The sequence below is a fragment of the Salarias fasciatus genome, chromosome 5 (genome assembly GCF_902148845.1).
Source record: "Salarias fasciatus chromosome 5, fSalaFa1.1, whole genome shotgun sequence".
Classification (NCBI taxonomy): Eukaryota; Metazoa; Chordata; class Actinopteri; order Blenniiformes; family Blenniidae; genus Salarias; species Salarias fasciatus.
Window position 1 is genome coordinate 11526871 of NC_043749.1, and position 22174 is coordinate 11549044.

General features: G+C 41.9%; 2 protein-coding genes across 2 annotated transcripts; both read left to right on the top strand.

The window, feature by feature from the left end:
- Positions 1–539: 539 nt before the first annotated feature.
- On the top strand, positions 540–11774 carry ankrd52b (ankyrin repeat domain 52b). Its single transcript, XM_030090743.1, has 28 exons — positions 540–688; positions 1329–1412; positions 1654–1732; positions 2365–2435; positions 2525–2725; positions 2908–2995; positions 3312–3454; positions 3585–3797; positions 4029–4107; positions 4216–4330; positions 4462–4544; positions 4640–4757; positions 5064–5132; positions 5209–5349; positions 5453–5509; positions 5830–5941; positions 6030–6101; positions 6201–6402; positions 6513–6600; positions 7270–7387; positions 7473–7692; positions 7853–7940; positions 8047–8130; positions 8236–8381; positions 8546–8628; positions 8993–9075; positions 9199–9290; positions 9365–11774. The coding sequence occupies exons 1-28, from the start codon at positions 662–664 to the stop codon at positions 9553–9555; spliced, it is 3147 nt and encodes a 1048-aa protein (XP_029946603.1). The 5' UTR covers positions 540–661; the 3' UTR covers positions 9556–11774.
- Positions 11775–12850: 1076 nt separating this feature from the next.
- npepl1 (aminopeptidase like 1) lies at positions 12851–19642 on the top strand. Its single transcript, XM_030092464.1, has 12 exons — positions 12851–13066; positions 14198–14383; positions 14575–14745; positions 14821–14910; positions 15108–15189; positions 15516–15658; positions 16178–16255; positions 16614–16714; positions 16916–17039; positions 17126–17302; positions 17633–17743; positions 18836–19642. Exons 1-12 carry the CDS (start codon positions 12917–12919, stop codon positions 18992–18994), a joined length of 1572 nt encoding a protein of 523 aa, XP_029948324.1. The 5' UTR covers positions 12851–12916; the 3' UTR covers positions 18995–19642.
- Positions 19643–22174: the final 2532 nt, after the last annotated feature.

Consider the following 22174-nt stretch of genomic DNA (forward strand, 5'->3'; position numbering starts at 1 on the left):
GTATAGACAACAAATAATCAATAAATACTTATTGATTCGGGATGAAGATCAGTGTTGATATGAAAAGCCCATGAAACTAAATTTGAATAGGAGTCAAAAGTGTAGCGTTTGTTATCAGAAAATATGTCAAGACTGGTTCTACAATGTTGTGATTTCCCAAAAGAGAATGGAAAATATTTTGACCATAAAAACGTAATTATTATTTATTTCATGTTATGAAACAGCTTTCAAGTAATTTTACAATGTGAAAAAAACCTTAGCCTCAGCAGGTCAGCAGGGGTGCTTAAAACAACAATTTTAATAGGTTTCATTGATGCACCAAGTGACAAACAGAAGCAAAATGTAAATCGAATACATGTTTGCGTTCTCATCTCAATGTGCATCTTTTATTCATATAACACAGATCAAAACTTAAATCGAGAAGTGTTCGTAAATTACCCAACAGATATGTGCCAGTTAAAGTTTTTAATTCTTTATTGGAAAAAAAAATCCACTACAAATCACATTTCTGGAGCGTGTCTCGCGATAGTTCGGTAGCTGTACACTTCACTTATTCCAGTTGCTAAGCTAAAGCTAAAGCTAGGCTAACTAGCTGCTGAAGAGTGACATGAAGTCAAGTTTCCACAAAGTGTCAATGAAGGAGCTCCCGCAGTGATCGGACATGGAGTTAAGGAAAATAACGGAGCAGGTAGGCCTCCAGGAGCTTCCTGCTGTGTGGTCACACGTTAGATAACAAGCTGTTCGTCTCACTTCTGCAAACAGCTGGCTAGTCCTGTTAGCAACATGACGAGGAAAGTTTTATCCGAGGCTGGTTCCTGTCTCAACCCTCCGTCCTGCAAGCATAAGCCGATCTGTGCTTGATGGGAAAAGCTAGCGTGGTCAGTTGATGTCGGGATTTGTTGAGTTAAGGAGGATCTTTGCAGTGCATTCCAATCGCTCAGTTCGGGATCATGGGGGTTCCTGCTGAGAGTCATAAATCTTGCAAACAAACCAAAAATAAATTCCTGAAAAGCGTCGAGGTTCAGTTTGAAGGGTTTTTGCTTTACAGTCATGAGCAAACAAGATTTTTAATTAGTTGAATCAAAAATAGGATTGTCGTTTTTTTGTTTTGTTTTGTTTTTATTCGTAAGTAAAAATGTCACAGACAGTTTAAATGGTCAGAGTTGGACGCTTTGTCCTGAACTGGACCGAAACACACAGCATTGTTTTTATTCATGATAATTCCAAGAGAATTTACCCGGTTCAATCGCCATGTTTTAAAAATGGTAACAGGTTTATTTGCATCCCTTCCCTTGTGTTTATTCTGCATGTCTATTTTGTCTCCCCAGTCTCCTCTGGTCCAGGCCATATTCAGTAGGAACGCAGAGGATGTGACATTTCTGTTGAGCCACGAAGAAGATGTGAATTTACTGGTAATGCAGTCCAGATTTAACTTCACAGTCATAGTCAATAAAATGTTTTATTGTTATTATAAATTGTATGTAAACAACAAAAAAACGGGTGCCAAACTTTAAAGCATGTTTGACAGTGTTGAACAACTACATGCATTAATGTCATGGCAGATTTTTTTTTAAATGTTTAGAAAAAGCTCAAACATTCAATAGACTAATCAGATGAAATCTGCATTTTTTGTTTTGTTTTGTTTTGTTTCAGGACCAAGACCACAGCACACCACTTCATGCTGCTGCATATATGGGCGATGTCCATGTTATGGACCTACTTATCAGTTCAGGTAAACAAAATGTGTCTTATTGTATTGTGCAAATCGTCAAGACATGTCTAAAGTTTATGAAGGTTATAAAATGTTTTTAAAAAAGTGATCAAATTAAATGATTAAAAGGAGCAACGTTTTAAAATCATGAGGATTCTGCTGTGACCGCTCATCACAGAAATAACAGACGGACAAGCTCAGGCACATTAAGTCTGAGGGCAAACAAATCCAAAACATTATGAATAAATAAATAGTGCATTACATTCTAATGGAAGAGGGAGTTATTGCACATTAAGCTGGAGTAAAAGGTGTGTGTTCTTGTTTTGTTTTTTGCCTCTTCTTCTGAAGAGTGACATGAAGTGAAGGAGAATAGATCATGTTCAGCGTGCATGGGGTCCTTTAACTAAACAACATAACATGCAAAAGAAATAAAGAACAATGTAAATCAGCTACCACTTACCATCACACCATGTTCTCATTTTGCAAGAAGTTTCAATTTGACCAAAGACTTGTGTGCACTACTGTGTGTTCTATTCAGGTTGAAGTTTTTTCAGTTGACGATCATAAATTGGTCATATTCCAAAGACATAAATTACACCAAATATTTCAAATTAAAAAAAAAGGCTCATCTTTGCATTCATTCTCCTTTTCAGGCGCAAACGTCAACGCTAAGGACCAGGGCTCATTGACCCCTTTACATCGAGCAGCCGCCTCACGAAATGAAGTAATTTCTGCTTTTAATCCTCAGAAAAACCAAGATGAAGACAACCAGGTGGCTATGTTTCACTTTCATTCTTCCCTTTTCTCTCCCAGAGAGCTGTGGAGCTGCTCCTGAAAGAAAAAGCAGAGGTCAACGCAAGAGACAAATTCGGGCACACCCCGTTACACATGGCGGCTGCAAACTGGGCCACAGGCTGCGCCGAAGCACTGCTGCCGCATGTTAGCAGCTTAGATGTAGCGGACAGATCGGGTCGGACGCCGCTTCATCACGCAGCATACAGCGGCCATGATGAGGTAAACCATAATCCAGGGGTTTCTTTGTAAATTTACCTTTCAGCTTTACTCCATTTATCTCTGGATGTCGATTTATTTTTCGTGATTGATAGAATGTAGATTTTTTTTTTTTTTTTTTTCTGGTTCGGTGGGGATGAGCGCAGGTTGACACTGGAATTGATGCAGCTGCTCCGTTTCTGCAGATGGTGAACTTGTTCCTGCGTAAAGGTGCCAAAACTTGTGCCAAGGATAAGAAGGAAAGGCAGCCAATCCACTTGGCTGCATACCTCGGTAAATGACCTAACGCTCCTTGGAGACACGCGTGAAAGTTATTTCTCGAAAGGTTGCAAAGAACAGAGGTGCCAGTAGCTGCAACATGTTGTAGAAACTACAGGTAGCTTTTATTTTCAGTGTTGCCAAACTTATTTGAACGAAACCATGGCGACAAAACAGTGAGTGCACCCTCATCGCTGCACAGTGACACACTGACTGTTCCTCTGTGTGATCTCATGTCAGACTGACCTCTTCGCACACTGAGCTTCAGGCCGGGGAAGTCAATGCGTTGCATTGTAATGCGCCTGTAGTGAATGTTACGGTCTTCTCCCAGGACACGTGGAGGTTGTGAAGCTGCTGGTGTCGCACGGAGCAGACGTGATGTGCAAAGACAAGTGTGGCTACACTCCGCTCCACGCTGCAGCTGCCAGCGGACAATCAGATGTGGTTCAATATCTGTTGAGCCTGGGGGTGGAGGTAAAGGGTCACTCTGACAGAAGCTATAATACTTCTCAGAGACACGACTCTCGTTCCTTTGTAATAAGCCGACAGTTTTTTTCCCCCTCTCCTCAACATAATTCTCTTCTTTTCTTTCTCCGACACTCAGACTGACGAAGCCAACATTTTTGGGAACACGGCGCTCCACATGGCGTGTCACACGGGACAAGACGCCGTGGCCACTGAGCTGGTGAACTGCGGCGCCAACATCAACCAGCCCAACTACCACGGAAACACGCCGCTGCATCTCGCCGCCACCTCCTCCAGCGGCGTGTTGTGTCTGGAGCTGCTGGTCAACAACGGAGCCGACGTCAACATGCAGGTGAAATCTCTGTCTAATGCACAAATTAGCACTTTGGTGTGACTCAGGTGAAATATATCACTAATCTATACACCTTCTTGTTTTTTCGTGTCTTCAATTAGTCACATGTACTTAAGTGGATTTGACAAGTTAAAAATTTTTTTTAAACATTCCTGAAATGTAGCCAGTGGTTTGAGAATGAAATCATTTTTCTCATTTAACATGTTTCTTTCACCACGTTGTTTATTCCAGAATAAAGAAGGGAAGAGTGCTTTACACATGGCTGCGATGTACGGTCGCTTCACAGGATCCCAGATTCTCATCCAAAACGGTAAAATGCAGTGCAAAAAACACTAATGAAAAGATAAAACAAATATAAAGAAGCACAAACCTGATTTGAACTGTGTCTTGAGTAGGTGTGATTTCCGTCTGTTGGCAGGTGGAGAGGTTGACTGCGTCGACGTAAATGGGAACACTCCTCTTCACGTTGCAGCCAGACACGGGCAGGAGTTGCTGATCAGCACTCTGCTGACAAACGGTGCCGACAGAAGCAGGTCCGTCCGTTTCTGTTGTTTTGAACATTAGTTGTAGTGCTCACAATGTCAGATGGAAGAAAAAAAAAAAAACTGAAGAAAAGTGAACTGCTTTTTCATGTGCACACTAATTAATGCTGTGATCTCCGTAGACAAGGGATTCATGGGATGATTCCTCTCCATCTGGCTGCACTCTATGGATTTCCTGACTGTTGTCGGAAATTATTGTCTAATGGTGAGAATCCAATTTATGTCAACAGCATGTTTTTTTTATGCTTCCCTTATCTAAGTAAAAAAAAAAATGTTTTGTGTGTGTTGCGATTCACTCAGGACAATTTTACAACATCGTGGCGCCTCTGACAAGCGGTCAAACACCGGCAGTGGGGTTTGATATCAACATGTTGGATGACCACGGCAGGACCTGCCTGCATGCCGCTGCCTCTGGAGGGTGAGCGATGAACACATGAATCCCTCAAACTATTTTCGGCCCGTGCCATTAGCGATAGATGCCTGAACCAGACAACTCCGTGGCGGATTAAGTATAGTGCAACTCAGAGCAATAGCGGCGAGCGCTGAAATGAGCATCAATTATAAAAGCCTGAATATCTAACCTGCAGTAAATGTGTACGTTTTTAATCAGCTGCGTAAGAGATACTTTTCTCTGTGAGTTGATATCACATCGTCCCCTAAAAAGAAAACATAAGCTTCATCTTTACATTATTTTTCACCTCGTCCCTTTTCGTTTGTCTTGCAGAAATGTGGAGTGTCTCAACTTGCTTATAAATTTTGGAGCTGAGCTTGATATCAAAGACGATTTGGGAAGGTAGGCATTTCAGACCAGCGACTCTGACGTGATTGTAGCCCCCGTGTCACTGCTGTCCTCTGGTTTCGTCCCACAGATCCCCTCTTCACTACGCCGCAGCCAACGGGAACAGCCAGTGCACCGTGTCCCTGGTGAGGGCCGGCGCCGAGGTCAACGAGCTGGATCTGACCAACTGCAGCCCTCTGCACTACGCCGCCGCCTCGCACACCTTCTGCGGGTCAGAACCTCGTGTTGGACACTTTGACAGAGACGTGACGAGAGCAGCATGCTGTGGGCGTCATCCTGGTCTCTAACTGAAGGCGCTCGCTTTCTTTTCGCAGCGGAGGCCCGAACTCTGAGTCCAGCATCAGTTTAGAAAAGGAACAAGAAGCTTCTTTGTAAGTCACTTTTTTTCAGTTATGAAGCACATGAATGTTTGGGTGTTTTCTTTTTTCCATAAAATTGGGTGTTTTCAACACTACTGTGCACAGTTCACAACAGTCTTATTAACAAACGGGAAATAAAGACCTCACATGATCACACTGGGGTTCTTTAAAGCACAATACTTCCATTAAGATGTTACAGAGCAAATAATTTCTTTCAAATTTAACATCGATAGGAAAAACAAAAATCCTTTCTTTGAGAGAAGAAAATCACAACTGAAAACCTTCGTTAAAGCCGTTGAATGACCGCTTTGACCAGCTTTTCATCTCTTCAGATGTTTAGATTATTTACTCGACAACGGGGCAAACCCAACCTTGAAGAACACAAAGGGCTACAGCGCCGTCCACTACGCCGCAGCTTATGGGAACAAGCAGCATCTTGAGCTGGTCGGTAATATTTCCAAGCTTCGACCGGTCTTTATTTTGCGACTAATCCCCTGCAGATCAGAGTCCTTCACACTCACTTCTTTTCCAGCTCTTGGAGATTTCTTTCAACTGCCTGGAAGAAGCTGAAAGTAATATTCCCGTCAGTCCCTTGCACTTGGCTGTAAGTATAACTACAATGAAAATGCTTTGAAAAGGTGCGACGTTTGAATGAAACGCCTCCCGTTAATACGTTGGGATTCCTTGCGTTTCGTTCCTGCAGGCGTATTACGGCCACTGTGACGCGCTGCACTTGCTTTGCGAGACGTTAGTGAGTCTGGACGTGCGGGACGTCGAAGGCCAGACTGCGCTGCACCTGGCCGCCCACAGAGGCTTCGCCTCGTGTGTGGAAGTCCTGTTGAAACATCAAGCCTCGTACACGCTGAAGGAGCACAGGCGCAAGTGGACAGCTCTCCACGCTGCAGGTGTGTGAGGACACGACAGAATCGGATACATGCAGCATGTCGGTCGGTGTTGTGGTCATTCAATTTAGCATATCTCGATCACTTCTAACAGTGTGTTTTTTTTTGTCCAGCTGCTGAAGGCCAAATGGAGTGTTTGCTCTTGTTGGTCAACATGGAGCAAAGTGCTGATATTATTGACAGTCAAGACACACAAGGACAGTGAGTCTCTTTATGTTTTATCTATTTAAATCAAGTAAAATAAAGTTATGTTTATTTCTTCTCGTTTTAACATGACAGTTTTTCATTTGTTAATTTGATTACTTACCAAGTCATTCACAGCACTTTCCATTTTTACTGTCATATCTACACTTTGGCTTCAATGAAAATGATGTAATCAGACAAAATATAGAGCCAGTTGGATAAAATTGTGAAGTAAAATATGTGTTTGTTCAGTGTCGATTAATTTTTTTAATGATCAAAAGAAATGACAGCCAAATATTGCTGAATAATGGAAAAAAAAGTTATTAGTGTCAGAAATTCCTGGAGTTTAGTGGACAACACTTAGGCCTGGAAACCAGAAGTTCACCACTGAAACCCTGCTGAGGTCTTGACATTCTGTGGGTTGTGTTCTTCAGCTAAACAGTACAACGTTTGTCGACGTTGAAGCTGTGTCATGTTGTGTGTATCGGTGCATTCATAGCAAACAGAGAAGGGAGAACAATGCCTCCCAACATGGCCAAACTACACACTTCCCACTGGCAATGTGGGAGACTTTCTCAGACCTGCTTCTGGGAGCTTCTCAAACTCAATTTATATTAAACCTACCAGCTTTTTTGTTTATTGTAATGGATAGATTCAGATTTGTTTTAAATGCATGTTTGTTTCCAGGACGGCTCTCATGTTGGCCGCTCTGGGACTTCACACCGACTGTGTCCACATCCTTTTGGAGAAGAAGGCACAGGCCGACGCTGGAGACAAACAGGGATTCACTGCGTTGCACAGAGCTGTGAGTGTTCACATCTCACTTCCTCCTTTGAGAAAAATCAGGTCGCCTCTTCGCCTCTCACACGTCCCCGGCTCCCGTCCTGCAGGCGATGCTGGGCAGTGAGGAGTGTGTATCTGCTCTGTTGGAGCACGGGGCCTCCGCTCTGTGCCGAGACTCTCAGGGACGGACGCCGCTGCACCTGGCAGCGTCTCGCGGTCACACGGAGCTGCTCCGCACGTTGCTCATGGCTGCCCGGACAGCCGACCCTCTGGACTCCATGTTGGACTACAGAGGCTACACGCCCACTCACTGGGCCGCCTACCATGGTGAGACATAGGAGCAAGAAACGGTTTGATACTATGTTGAAATAAACAAACATGGATATAAATGCTGATATATATGAAGGAGCAGCAGCACTCTCATCTCTGGTTTTTATACTGCTTCACAACAAAAACATAATCTTCTCTGTATTCTCTCTATTTTTAGGGCATGAAGGATGTTTATGCATTTTACTTGAATATAAACTTTATAGCACCAGGGAAGGAAATTCATTCACCCCACTACACTGTGCTTTGTGAGTAACACACCTACGTACGTGTGTGTGCACATTAGATATTAGTTGATAAAGAAATGGAGTGCTTCTTCAGTTTATTGATAGATTTTTTTTTCTTTCCTCACAGAGTTAATGGCCATGATGTTGCTGCTAATCTTCTGGTGAAAACTGTCGGCCCTCAAGCTGCCAGCGCTGTTGATGCCAAAGGAAGGTGGGTTCAGTCTGTCAGACAGGTCTTTATTTTAAAATCACACCCACAATGCTTTGGTTTGGCGTTTTGAATTAATTTGCTCATTTTGATGCTTCCTGGCTGCAGGACTCCCCTTCACGCAGCAGCTCATTCTGGAAATGTTGCCGGGCTCCAGCTGGTCCTGGATCAGGGTGCAGAGGTCAATGCTGTGGACAAACGTGGATCATCTGCTCTGATGGTTGCTGCGAGCTGCGGACAGACCAGCGCTGTTGGTACGTGATCAGAAAACCGGCGTTTTACGTTTCTATATCTGTTGACGAGCATTCAGACCATTTTCACCTCCCGGTCCTCACTAATGAACTCAGTTTAAAACACCCGTTTGCTCGCTTGGTGCACTGAAAGTGTCTCTCACTGTGATTATTGTTACTCATTTCAGAGTTCTTGCTGCACAAGGCGAAGCCAGACCTGACCCTGGTGGATGTCAATAATAACACAGCCCTTCACTTAGCCTGCAGCAAGGTCACAGATACACACAAACAGAAGTGCTGCATGCATGCTATCACCTTTTTTTACACAATTTGCGTGACTTAATTAAAACCTTGACGAGGAAAGTGATAGTTGTTCTTGTCTGTAAACAAAATGAAGCATTTCTTGTAAATCATCTTCAATCTGTGAGACTCTTTTTTTTTTTTTTTATGTAAGAATTTAACTTTCATACTTAATATGTGTGGAATTGTGACACTGCAGGTGAAGTTAAATCAAAGGATGGATGTATTTCCAGCCATCACAACTTTATTGTTTCCAAATGTTTATAACCTTGATATTTCCACAGTGCACATTTGAGTGCTCAGTCACGTATAGCAGGATGTGCTTCGCTCCGCAGGGCCATGAGATGTGTGCTCTGTTGATCCTGGGAGAGATCGCCGACTCCTCCCTCATAAATGCCAGAAACAACGCTCTCCAGATGTGAGTTGCATGCTGTCACATAAAACGTTATTCATGATTTAAACAGTCAATGATGGAACTGAAACAAGTCGCGATAGTTTCTGTGTTTTTGTGATGGAGGACATGTTTCTCTCTTTCTTTCAGGCCCCTTCACATTGCGGCGCGAAAAGGCCTGGCCACAGTTGTGCAGGTTTTACTGAGTAGAGGAGCAGCCGTCATGGCTGTCGATGAGGAAGGTATGCTTGACGGAACACTCGAACATTTCATGTTTCCAAAAGGATACCATATCGTCTTCATCCATTCTTTGTAGGTCACACACCAGCCTTGGCCTGTGCCCCCAACAAAAACGTAGCAGACTGTCTGGCCCTGATCCTCTCCACCATGAAGCCTTTCCCTCCCAGAGAAGCCAGCAATGGCACAGCCTCACACTTTGGCTCCATCCTGAAGAACTGTGGCATCGCCGCGGGCTGCGGCTCCAGTGGAAACCTGTGTCACGCCTGAGCTCCAGGCCGCAGTGGCTCCGACAGCCTCGCACACACACGCACGCACACACACACACACGCACACCTCAACATACGCGTGGCCATGTAAGGCTTCCTCTCTCGTGTCATGACATTTATACACGTGTCATGTAGCATTTATGCACCAGTAGCAGCGGTTGCTTCTCTTAAACCTAGTCTTACATTGCTAACATTAGTGTCCCTCTTAGATGATCTTCTGTGTGATAGGTTATGTTAATGAAGTACTAAGCATTTGAAATGAATAGTTTTAACATGAGCACATGAACCCCCCCCCAACCCCCACCTGAAATTAGTCTGTTGATTTTTGAGCTTCGTACCCACCAAAACCTGAAACCTCATTGTTTGTCCTCAGATGATACAAAGTGAAGGAGTGCTTGGCCGTATGTTTGTGTGACTGGAGTGTGTACGTGTTATGAGTGTTTGTCACTATAAGTGCTTTTTTTTTTTTTTTTTTTGCATATTTGTAACTGCTTCTTAATTTACATGTTTTACAAAAACCTAACTAGGGCTGTAAAGCTTTTATGCAATTAATAAGACTCTATTTTCATATCCATCCGATGGTGTAGCATACACTACAAAATATATAAAATAACGTACTATTCTAATATTATTGTGACTAAATGCAACTGTCAAAAGCATGTCTATAGTTTTAATAATGTAGTTTGCTATGTTTAGTATGTATATAATTCTTGAAATGAAGTTAAACTCCTTCCTGCTTTATCTTGAAACCCAAAATTATCGAGAATTAACCTCAGGTCAGTGTGTACTGTACTGTAGGTGCAATGACAAGCACACCTTGAGCTGGATGTTACACACCAAGTGTAGAGCACAAAAAAAAAGTATTTCAGTCAGATACGCCAGAATGAAACAGTGCTTTAACTTTTTAAGAGCACAGGAAATAAATCTTTTAAGCTTTTATTGTAAATGTCATGAGACATTTCACTATATTTGGAACTAAATGTTACGTAGATTTTAGTGTAATTATTGATATTTTTGCACAGCAAGTTTAAGATTTCATGCCATCTTGTTTTAAATGATCAGAAGTTGAAGACCCAAAGACAGATAATAGACTCTGATGTAAAACCAAGAAAAGCTGCATTTGTCATGTTTGAAAAGCGGAAGCTCACAAATCTAAAAAGAAAAAGTGTTTTTTGTCTTCCCAGTTTGCCAATGCAGTGAAGAGAACCAGTGTTGGCATTGTTTTGATTATGAAGAGCTGTGTTTTAGCTGTTAAACAGTTTTGTTTTTCCTTTCAGTCCACACAGAGTGATTTGTTCTGTTATCGGGACAATTAGCTACTTGACCAGAGAGTATTTGGGAAATACAGCAGAACTGCACGATTGAATTCTGTCACTGTTCATATTAGAGTAGCATTGAACCTCAAATGGGTTAACGTTCCAAAACCAAAACACCACATTTGGTGGCATTGTGAAATAAAGATATGTCCTGGGTAAGGAATAGATGTATTCAACATTATGCAATTTTTTTGGAATGACTTACGATCGTGCAGATAAAAGTCCCAGGTTGCGGGTTTATTGATGATTTCATTGGCTCTCTGAAGTTAAGTTTAAGTGGTCCATTAGGAAAAAAATGTGGCTTCAAACTGTTGGTTTCACTGTCCAGCATTCAATGTATGGTTGAAGTATAATTGTTGAATGACTGATATATAGATATCATGACTGAAGTAGAAAAAAAAATTGCCAAGGTCAAAAAGGTAATATGAATCATTGTTTTTAACTTAATAAATGAGTAAAATATTGAAGTGCAAGTATAAACCATGCCACTGCCTCTCTTTTTTAAGTTTTAAAACTGCTGTTGTGAATTATGTATGTTTTTTTTTTTATTCTCATTTTAAAGCTACAGCTTCTGCTCTTTCTCTGACTGCCTTTTTCCAGTGTAAAACCAGGTGTATTATCCTAAATGGCTTTAGAATATTTGCACTGTGACATTAAAGTTTACATTTTACAGTAAACCATTCTTCTTGGTGTCATGCAAATATATTTGAAATTCAGATCAAAAACTGTAATGGAATATTGCAAAATTAGATTTTCCATCAGGGATTAATCTGGTGCAGAAGTTTATGTATCAATATGTCTTCCATGCATAATACTGAGATTTCAGTGTGTAACACCTTTAACGCTCTGTGTGATTTAGTTGTGGCTGACATACAACTCAAAATAAATTACTGCCATCAATGGATTTACTGGATTGAATTTTTTAATTGAAATGACATTTGTATTAAATTGAATCAATTAGTTGAAATTCAGTTGTCTGAAGAAAAGATGAGTAGTAAAAGTAACTGCATACATGGACATTTTGATCAGTGATCATACATACATTTTGATCAGTGTTATTATCATGGTGGAATTTTCTAAAATATTTTTTCCAAAAAAAATACTGAATTAGAGTGAAAATGTAACCAAATAATCAGATTTTTGAGAAGAATACTATGTACTTTTGATAGATTCTTGTAACAGACATCGGTGGTATGGAAATACTATTTGTCGATAACTAGCAAACGACATGCTTGGCTAATGAAGTCTGTTAAAGGGTTTGTTTAAAACAGTGAAGACAATCTCACGTCTCATGTGGATCCACTATTTGTCATTTTTGAGTAATGTCATATTAGTTAGACGATGCCTCAGAAACATGGAACCTTTCCCACTTCCCAGTTTGTCACGAGAACAATTTGGAGGAAAAAAAATGTATTTGTAATTGTGCACAATTTATATTATATTGCAGTAATCTATACTACGGTGGCACACCACAACGGCAAGTGCTACAACACAATAACAAAAGTTTCAACATGACAGCAAAAGCCACAACACAACAACAACAAAAACAGTAAAAGTGCATAGCTTTTGGAAAACTGGCTTTGTTTCCATGGGACTACATTTCTGACGGAACAAAAGTCCGTCCGAAATTAATGTCCCCTGGAAACGAAGAGAATATTTCTCTGATTGTGATTAAGAGTTTAATGAATGAATGAATTTTATTTCGAACATACAACGTAAGTAAAATATTGCTGTTCGATGATTGTGATTGTGTTTTCAGAAATCAGCAATGTTGGTCACCGTGTTGAAACTGTCATAGCATTACGTATGTGCCCTGCTGTCAGTCATTTGGTTCTGCTTTGGTCCCGTCAGAAAATAAAGCTATCGTCATATTTGACATCTGTCTATTGTTGGCTTTCCTGCGCTCCTTGCTATTCCCCGGTAGATGCCGCTGTGGGTGCACGTGAGGTTTGACACCTCCCGGCTGCCGTCACTGGTCCGCTGAACGAGAAGTCCGTCCACTCCGCGGTCAGCGTGCCGCTGCAGAGCCACTCCAAGGAAAAAAACATGGCGAACGTGGTGCTGGAGTGGAAGGCTTCAGCTGGCGACTCTGAGCCGCAGAGCCGCCCAGTCCTGATCCTGGGGCAGCAGAGCCACCTGCAGCAGGTCAGCTGGAACCAGGTGAAAGGAAAGCTGCAGCCGGTCGTCAGCAAAGAGGTAACTTTCAGCCGGGGCTAATGCTAGCTCCATGCTAGCCGCGGTTAGCACGAGCTAACACAGCTCAGACAATCAGATCACAGCATTTGATCTGCCTGATTTTAAGACGCCGTGACAGCTTCAAACAGACTTTAACAGTCTCTCTTACTCCCTTCCTTTGATTCATTACTTGATATAAGTAAGTCACCATAAGCGCCTTGAAGTTCCTATAATGACCATAATACAAAATATATAATAGTGTGCATAATACATTTTTGACGACTGCAAGATGGCAATTGAGCTGGAAGCAGATCGTGAATAAATTCAGGTTTGACTACCTTTTTTCATTCAAACATCGATGAAGTCAGATAAACATGCTATTTGATGGATGTAGTGTTAAAATGCAATTGAACAAATGCAAAGTGCTTAGCTTAAAATATTGATGTCTTTTAAAATGATTTTAATGCATCTTTACCCATATCCTAGTTTTAAAAACTTTAACAGTTTATTCCCATCTGCAAGGCTATAAACAGCAGCCATTTCCGGACTTTGAGAGTTCTCACTTCCTCTACTTGCAGGATTGTTTTTGCCATGGTGCTGCTTCTGCTGATTCAGCTGAATCATATGCTCATGCTGAGGGTCAGAGGTTGAACTCAGACTTATTAATACACCACCAGCTCCACTTCTTCTTCTGGTATTTTTACAAACTCTGAGAACCACTACGAGCATTGAAAACTGAAACTGAGTCAAAATGGCAGGAGATAATCTGCTTGCTCTCGTCAGCACCGATGTAGATGTGTTGAGATTTGAGCAGGAGTGGTTTTGTTGGACGGTCTTTCCTTTGAGGGGAATTTCCTCGATGAAATGAAAATGAATCATGAAGAGTTGCTTTGCAGAAACAGTTTCAGCATGTTTATTTGGCTCGTGTTTCCACAAGTGGGCCTTACAATTGCAGCAGTTGCTCACAGGGTCAGTTTTAATTTCCCCAAATCTTGACAACCGCAAACACACCCTTGCTGGAGGATGATTGGGTGGATGTTTTTGTGCTTCAAATGTCAGTACTGTCACAATGAATGTTATATGATGAGATGGATTTAGTATGATGTATTTGCAGTAAACCATAAATGTCAGCGGAGTTTCCTGTTTTCTCAGATCTGGCAGGCGGCTCTTGGTGCTTTGAACCCAAACCCCACGGACAGCTGCCCGCTGTACCTCAACTATGCCGCGGTGGCTGCCCTCCCCTCGCGTGTCAGCAGGCACAACAGCCCCTCTTCTGCACACTTTGTGTCCCGCCTGGTCCGCTCCTGCCTGCCGGGAGGGAATAATCGCTGCATTGTGGTCAGTTTTCATCAGTGCTGCTTGTTTCTCCTTTTCTTTTGCCCTTTATTTAATCTCTGGGTTGTTTGATAACAGTTTATGTTACTGAGCAGATGTGCAATGGGGAAGCTGTTTTTCATCTCTCTAAGTCCAGGCAATCACATTTGGGTCATAAAGTGCTGGAGTAAATCAGGTGTTGCTTTCCTCTGCAGATGGTGTGTGAGCGTTCGGACGTGTTTGCGTCCTCCTGCGCCATTGCCAGAGCCTTCCCCATCTTCTCTCGCCGCTCCGCCTCGTCACGCAGGGCAGAAAAAAAGCAAGTGACCGTGGAGTTTTTAATTGTTGGACAAGACAGCAGCCCTCTCGATGCTGCTGAACTTGAGGTGAAGCTCCGTTGTCTTTTTGATCGAGCATTCCACCTGCGGTCTGCTGCTTTAACTGCTTGCTCTCCTGTTTAGTGTCTGTCCAACGTTGCTGATGGAGTGCGGCTGGCTGCGCGCATCGTGGACACACCCTGCAATGAGATGAACACAGACCACTTCCTGGAGGTCGGAGGGGCAATCCGACTGATGTTTCTTTTTAGCTGCTGAACTGTTAAGATTATTTGTAGGAACATAATGTTTAAAATAGTTTGATAAGAGTTTATGTGACTTTTCCATTTTAACTGCAGGAAATTAGAATCAATTGTTTCCTGTTTTACTTGTTGCAATTACTTTATTGCAGCCTTTTATTGTTTGGCTTCCAGGAAATCAAGGCTGTTGGGAATGAAGTTGGAATCACTCCAGTCATCATTCGTGGCGAGGAACTGAAGCAGAGAGGGTTTGGAGGTACCGTCTCTGGAGTCATCCTTTTACTTCTGTAATAAGCCAATAATATGACAGTAACTTCTTTTTGTGAAATATCTGGCCTGTTTGTTAAATTAAAAAAAGAGCTACTTTTTTTCCTTATTCTACTAGTTTGTTTGTTTTTTTTTGGCTGTTTACATGTTTCTGTTTCTGTTCCATTTATTCACAATTGCAAAGATTATCTGAGTAATTAAATTATAATACCAGCTTGCAAAGTTTGCTTCAGATCTTTGCGGGCTTCAGATCCTCCAAGTTTTTATTGATCATTCTTATCACTTCATCTGTTCTCTTCGGCTCTGCTCTCGCAGGTATTTATGGTGTTGGGAAGGCAGCAGAGCATCCTCCAGCTTTAGCAGTCCTGAGCCACACTCCTGATGGTGCGACTCAGACCATCGCGTGGGTGGGGAAGGGCATCGTCTACGACACTGGTGGACTCAGCATCAAGGGAAAGGTAAGCCATATTTTACTATTGTCAACAGCTATTCATACATTAAGGAATACAATTTCATTTGTGAAATGTAATTTTTTGAATAGGTTATTCAGTTGAATTTTGAGCTATATATATATATATTTTTTTTTTTTTAAGAAAAAAAAAATTGGTCTTTCTTGAGGTACTGCCCTCCTTGCACTCTGCTGCCTGAAGAAGAGCTGCTCAGTGTTGGTGATCTCTGACCATGCACCGTCTGACACTTCTGATCTGTTTAAGGCTTTAAGTCTTTTCTCAATAATCCGTTCAAGTTGCTGTCGCCTGCTTGATCTAATTAGCTTTTGAGAATGTGGAAACACGCCTGGGAATCAGCCTAAAACTGGACTGTGAGGGATCAGTTTGAATCTCAGCCACGGAGGAAGACAAACAAAATCCTGTGAAAATTCCATTTACTTGCTTGCTTTACTCTAAAAAGGAGATCATGCGTTCGAAATCAAATTAAAGTGTCAATCTGTGAATAACTGTTGCATTTTTTTGCTGTAGACAACAATGCCTGGCATGAAGAGAGACTGTGGTGGAGCTGCTGCCATTCTGGGAGCTTTCAAAGCCACGATCAAACAGGTGCCGTCACCATTTCATTTGTGATCCATGAACTGTCGTATTTATTGATTTTGTATGCGTCAGTGAATCGGTCAAACAGTGTTCAAAGCTCTCGTCGCCCTGAGCAGTAACTGAACGCCGGGTCCTTGAAGCTGCACTGAGTTTACAGGCAGGAAAACGATCTGAGAGCTCTTTTCTGATGTTTGATGTCCTGTAAAGCTGAAAAGCAGCTTAGTGATATCGAGCTGTAATGAGATTCTCCCTGCAGTCATCATGAGAATAACCTGGTTCGAAAAAGAAAGTACAGCCGAAGCAAACCTTACAAGCTTCTCTGTTCCTCATACGCCGTGTTCACCAGACTCTCGTCTGCTCGTTTCAGGGCTTTAAGGATAACCTCCACGCAGTGTTTTGCCTGGCGGAGAACTCAGTCGGGCCGTCCGCCACGCGGCCAGATGATATCCACACCATGTATTCTGGAAAGTGAGACATCTTTTTAAAGATAATGTGTCAATTTAAATGTGATTTATTTGAAGCAGCAAGTGTCAAATTTCACATCAGCAGTTTTTCTTTGCCGTCCGTGCTGTGATGGTGCTCCTGCTCGTAAATCGCGTCAGATCATTTCACCAGCAGTGAACTTGAGCCGCGGTGTAGTGTGTTTGATTTCTCCGATTTATTGTCAAGGACGGTGGAAATCAACAACACCGACGCAGAGGGCAGGCTGGTGCTGGCGGACGGAGTCGTGTACGCAAGCAAGGACCTCTCGGCTGACATCATCCTGGACATGGCCACACTGACGGGGGCGCAGGTTGGTGGCCGTTGCCGAACGAGCCAGCAGACCCGGCGCCGCCGCACAGCGATCTCAGCCGACATGTTCCCCTCCGTGTCGTCCAGGGAATCTCCACAGGGAAGTACCACGCGGCGGTGATGACCAACAGCGAGCAGTGGGAGTATGCGTGCGTGCGTGCGGGCCGCAGCAGCGGAGACCTGGCTCACCCTCTGGTGTACTGCCCCGAGCTGCACTTCAGCGAGTTCACCTCTGCTATGGCCGACATGAAGAACTCCGTGGCAGTGAGTGAACCGCTTCCTGGATCCCCACAAGTAGCTGCTGCATCCTAAAACTCGCAGCTCTTTGATTTGAACCACGTTCACCTGGAGGTTCAAGTTATTTGTAAAAAGTTAGATGAAGAAATTCTGTTACCCACAAAAACACAGATAAATCACACAAGCAGCAGTGTTGTTTTAATCAGATCACACAAATCACACTAAATAAAAACAGCTGCTGTGTTTTTGAAGCTTTAGCTGGAGATCAAGAAGAATGTGGTCCCTCTAGTGACGCTGTAGCGTCTTCTTCTCTGGTGTGAGTCTTGATATGTGTTAACTTTCTTCTTGCCTCGGCAGGACCGGGAGAACGCCCAGAGCTCCTGCGCTGGCCTCTTCATTGGTTCCCACCTGGGCTTCGACTGGCCTGGTGTCTGGGTCCATGTCGACATCGCTTCTCCAGTTCATGCTGTGAGTACCTGAAGCTTTGATGTGCAACCAGTTTATCCTCTTTCTGCTTGTTTGTTTGTTTTTTTTTTTTATCTTAGAGCACACCAGGAAATAATCAAAGGTTTGGAAGAGGGTGTTTCAACACAGCTTCACAGCAAAATGTATTTGAGCAGATTCATGCTTGTTCTAATCTGATCTACTGGAAAAAAAATTCAGTGATTTTAACCTGTTGTTGATCAACATTTTGTCTGTAAATTCAAACCTCAAGGGGAAGTTTTCAATGAATAAATAAATGTGGTTCATGGACCCAAATACTTTAAGTTGACCATTTTGTTTTTGCCTCATGCAACGAGTTTGACGAGATGTTTCTGATGCCCAAAATAGCTGAGAAGTCACATCACAGCTTCATTGCAAATCTTTTGTGGTGGATTGAACTGAACCTGTCGAGCAAATATCTTCTTGCTCCTGACAAAGAAAATTCAACACAAATTTTGACATGGACCTTCAAATTGATTGCATTTTGGGGCATAATTTTAAGAAACGGTACACAAATAGCAATGGAGTGTGCACTGGGGCTGCTCGCACGTGTTAATTGAGATTCTTGTGTTGGAAGCAGAGGCTGCGTTTAGCCGCTGCATGCTGAGCTGCTGGAACCGATCCGATCTGAAAATGTTTTGGCCTCACTGTGACTGCTGTAGAAGTGCTTTCTAGTTGCGATTTTATTTCGTGTTTGTGCGCTCAAGATGTTTTGGTCACACCCAAATAGATCCTCTCTGGTTTAATCATCCATAAATCATGTGATTTTAACTGACTTTCTATCCTGAGTAACCAGTTTCTTTTTCGTTGTTCCGCATTCATTATGAAACTCAGTGTTTCCTTCAAAGGCAGAGCAGAAGATCACTGTGGCTCTAATTACTCCTTGCTCCTCCTTTTATAAAGATTTATTTGCTCCCTGTTGTTCATAGTGCTCCTGCAGGTATTTTACTTCATCTTGTGATTCTGCTCATGAAGAGAGCTCAAAGTCCTTCTCGCTGCCTGAATTTAACAGCTCCGTTTATTGTAAAAACGAATTTGCAGGGTAACGATGTGCTTTTCCATGTTGTGCCTTCCCAGGGGGAGCGCGCTACAGGCTTTGGCGTCGCCCTGCTCATGGCTCTGTTCGGTCAGGCATCCGATGACTCCATGCTGAACCAAGTGTCTCCTTTGGGAGCACCCAGCAGCACATCTGAAGACCAGATGGAGCGCGACTGCAAAAGACGGCGACTGGTGTAGACGGCGGTTCAGCCCCTGAGCCTGACTGTCACCACTCACACCTCAACTGGTGAACCGAGTGTTAGTCAAAAGCATTTAAATCAGTAAAATCTTTTTGATGAAATTCAATAAAACGGATAAATACCTGTGAATCAGATGTGGTATAAATGATTCCGATCATACTGAAGCTCTTACTTTTCCTCATAGCTCAGCACATTCTACACTGATCACCTCTGTAGCTTTTTCACTCTTCAGACACAGCAGGTGGTTCTTCCACAGTTCATTCAGGGTTGCAGCAGTATCTCTATTTTCTGTGTGTTCATATTCAACTGATTTTTACAATTAATTGTAGTTTTCAGATATTACCTCAAACTTTGCTTTCAAATATTATCAGCAGGAACTGTTTTGAAGTGGGTACATTATGCAAATCAAAGCTTTTGCCATGCTTGTGTCATTTGTGAAGTGTTGGCCTTGGGTCAGTGAAGCTCCGGTAACCACTCTGTATTCACCCTGTGTGGAGTAGGACACATGATCAGACTTCAGACTTGCTTTGTCAGCAGAAAACACACTTTCAATGTAGAACCATGGATCATATGCTTGCACAGATGAGCTGTTTTACCACCCTTGTGACAATCATGTCATCATTCAATAAAGGCAGTGCCATCAGTCCACTGTGTGCATGTCAAAACATTTCTGCTTCTTCTGCTACACTTTTAGACTTGCCATTTATAGCCTCCTTTTCTACAAAATAGCTTAGTTTCAAAGAAAGAAGACCAATCACTTACCTTTTTTCCCAATATCTCACACATTCTCTTGCTCTGTTCTCTGACACTGCTTTCTCCTCAGGGCCATTCTAGTCTACTCGTGACTGAACACTTGTTAAAACAACTTGGTGAACTCGTCTAATCAAAGTGATCAAAGAATTGGAAAACGGCTTAAATTAAAGAAAATTGGTGTTATGTCAAAAGACAACAACCAAACATGTAAGAATTGACTTGTCCTTGAAAAGGGTGTCAAATGTCTTCTGGAGCTTAAATCAGATTTATCAAAGTTTTGACAAAGCTCCAGCATCTTCAGCATTTGCACTAACCTTTTATAAAAGTATTATCAAGATCATGTTGGTGTGGAAGATGAAGCAACCAGAGGAACTGATACTCTCATCCCCCTGGCAGAAATTAAACTAATGTAAAGGCTGGTCCTGTGATAGCCTAATTAAAAACTGTCTTCAGTCTGGTTGTCACTCACATTGAAGCCACTGTCTGACCCAGCAGCTCTGTAAACCACATTTCCTGTTTGATCACTACATTTGTAGTGATCACTTGTAAAATGTAGTGTTTCGTCCATCAGGTCTTGTTTTTGCATGATATGCATCAAATCGCAACTATTTTCATAATGAAAAACTTTGCTTCTAGAAAAAAAAATCTCTTTAGTACAATGTTGAAAAAGAAATACATGACAGTAAATAGAAATAAATGATGAATTAATTACTTTTAGTCAGAAATATACTGGCTGGTAATAATCTTTATTTTCTTCCTCTGAAGTTATACAGATGTTTTCATGCTGTTAGTTCTTGTGTCTGCATCAATTCGTATTTGTCCAAACTCACATTGTCCTTAGCAATTCGGAAGATGATGGTCTCCTCAATCTCCCTTTGATAAAATATCAGAAGACTCCTGTTTTCCCCGCAATGAAGGAATAACGACGTTGATATTGTGTCATGAACTTCATGAATTTTGTTCATTCATTGAGGCTAATGTGGCAGGTCCCAAGACCAAAACGTATTAAAATTCAAAGTATTAGAAAGTGTGCTCAAGCCATTACACCGTGATTCAAAAGTACATTGGACATTCAAGTACAAGTCAGTTAGACTCATCATCAAAGGAATGCATGCCAAAGTGTCTAGAGTGCTCAAAGACAAGACAAACGTACAGTTTTCTGACAAAAGTAGATTTTTGCAGCAATTAAGTTCTACAAAGAGTAACCCTAAGTCTAAGTTTTCACTGCTGCACCCAACTGACTGAAAGTCTTCTAAAAGAAAATTGAAGATGCCCATCACATGGGTTTTCACACAGAAATCCAGTTTTTACCGGAAGTTTCCATGAACCACGTGATCACGGCATGTGACGTCAGACCGACATCTAAAGAAACTTGAAATAAAAAAATATAAATAAATTATTGTTGGATAAAGAACTTGTCATAAACACACAATGTTTCAAAACTGTCCTAAATAAACCAAGAAAAAGGATAGCACCATCAGACTTTATGCATCAGTCTATAAATACACTGTATCTGCTGGCTTCTGAAATGTGATGCCAGTCACTATCAATAAAAATATGTTGCTGTTTCTAGAGGGCTTTCTCTTTGTTTCTAATTGTCTTTCACATATTTATTTTCAGTTTAACTGTATTTTTAGTGGACTTTACTGTGTTTCTTATTAGCTTCAGTATTTTGCTGTGGTCGTTACTGTGGTGGTAGAATAATGTCCCCACAGGCAGTGGGTTGAAACAACACAGTGTACCTGAAGGAAGGGATGTAGAACATTTAAAACTATGTTTAATCTATAAAGACCTATCCACTGACACATGCCAGAATCTACAGTACCAAGCGAGGTTTAAAAGTGGCTGATATCAGTATTTCTGCTGACATCAGGATTAATAATGTGAGAAATAAGGAGTAGTTTAGGATGGAATTTCATTTGACTATCAAGAATTTTCCAGCATATGTTTAATATGCTTGTTTCTTACAGACATGAAGAATACCAGATACTTAAAAGCATTAACAATGAACCACAACAACCTTCTATCGCCCAGTTCCTGGACACCCATGTTGGACAATACAGTTTGAGCCATCCTCAAAAGATGGCCATCACCAATGCAATACTTTCTGAATTGATTATTGGTTGCAACTTGCCTCTGTCTATTGTGGAAAACAAGAGCTTTCGGCATTTTCTGACAGTACCTGACAGTAAGTACAGTCCAGTGTGTTGCAGAACATTGATATCAAAAACTGAGAACCTTGCCACAGAGATACAGTCAACATTAAAAACTGAACTGAGCAGCACTGACCATGTTTCAGTCACTGTAGACATTTGGTCTGACCGAAAGATGAGGGGGTTCCTTGGTGTCACTGTGCATTGGATTGAAATAGAGGCAGAGAGGATACAGCTGAAGTCCAATCTCTTGGCCTTCAACCGCTTCAAAG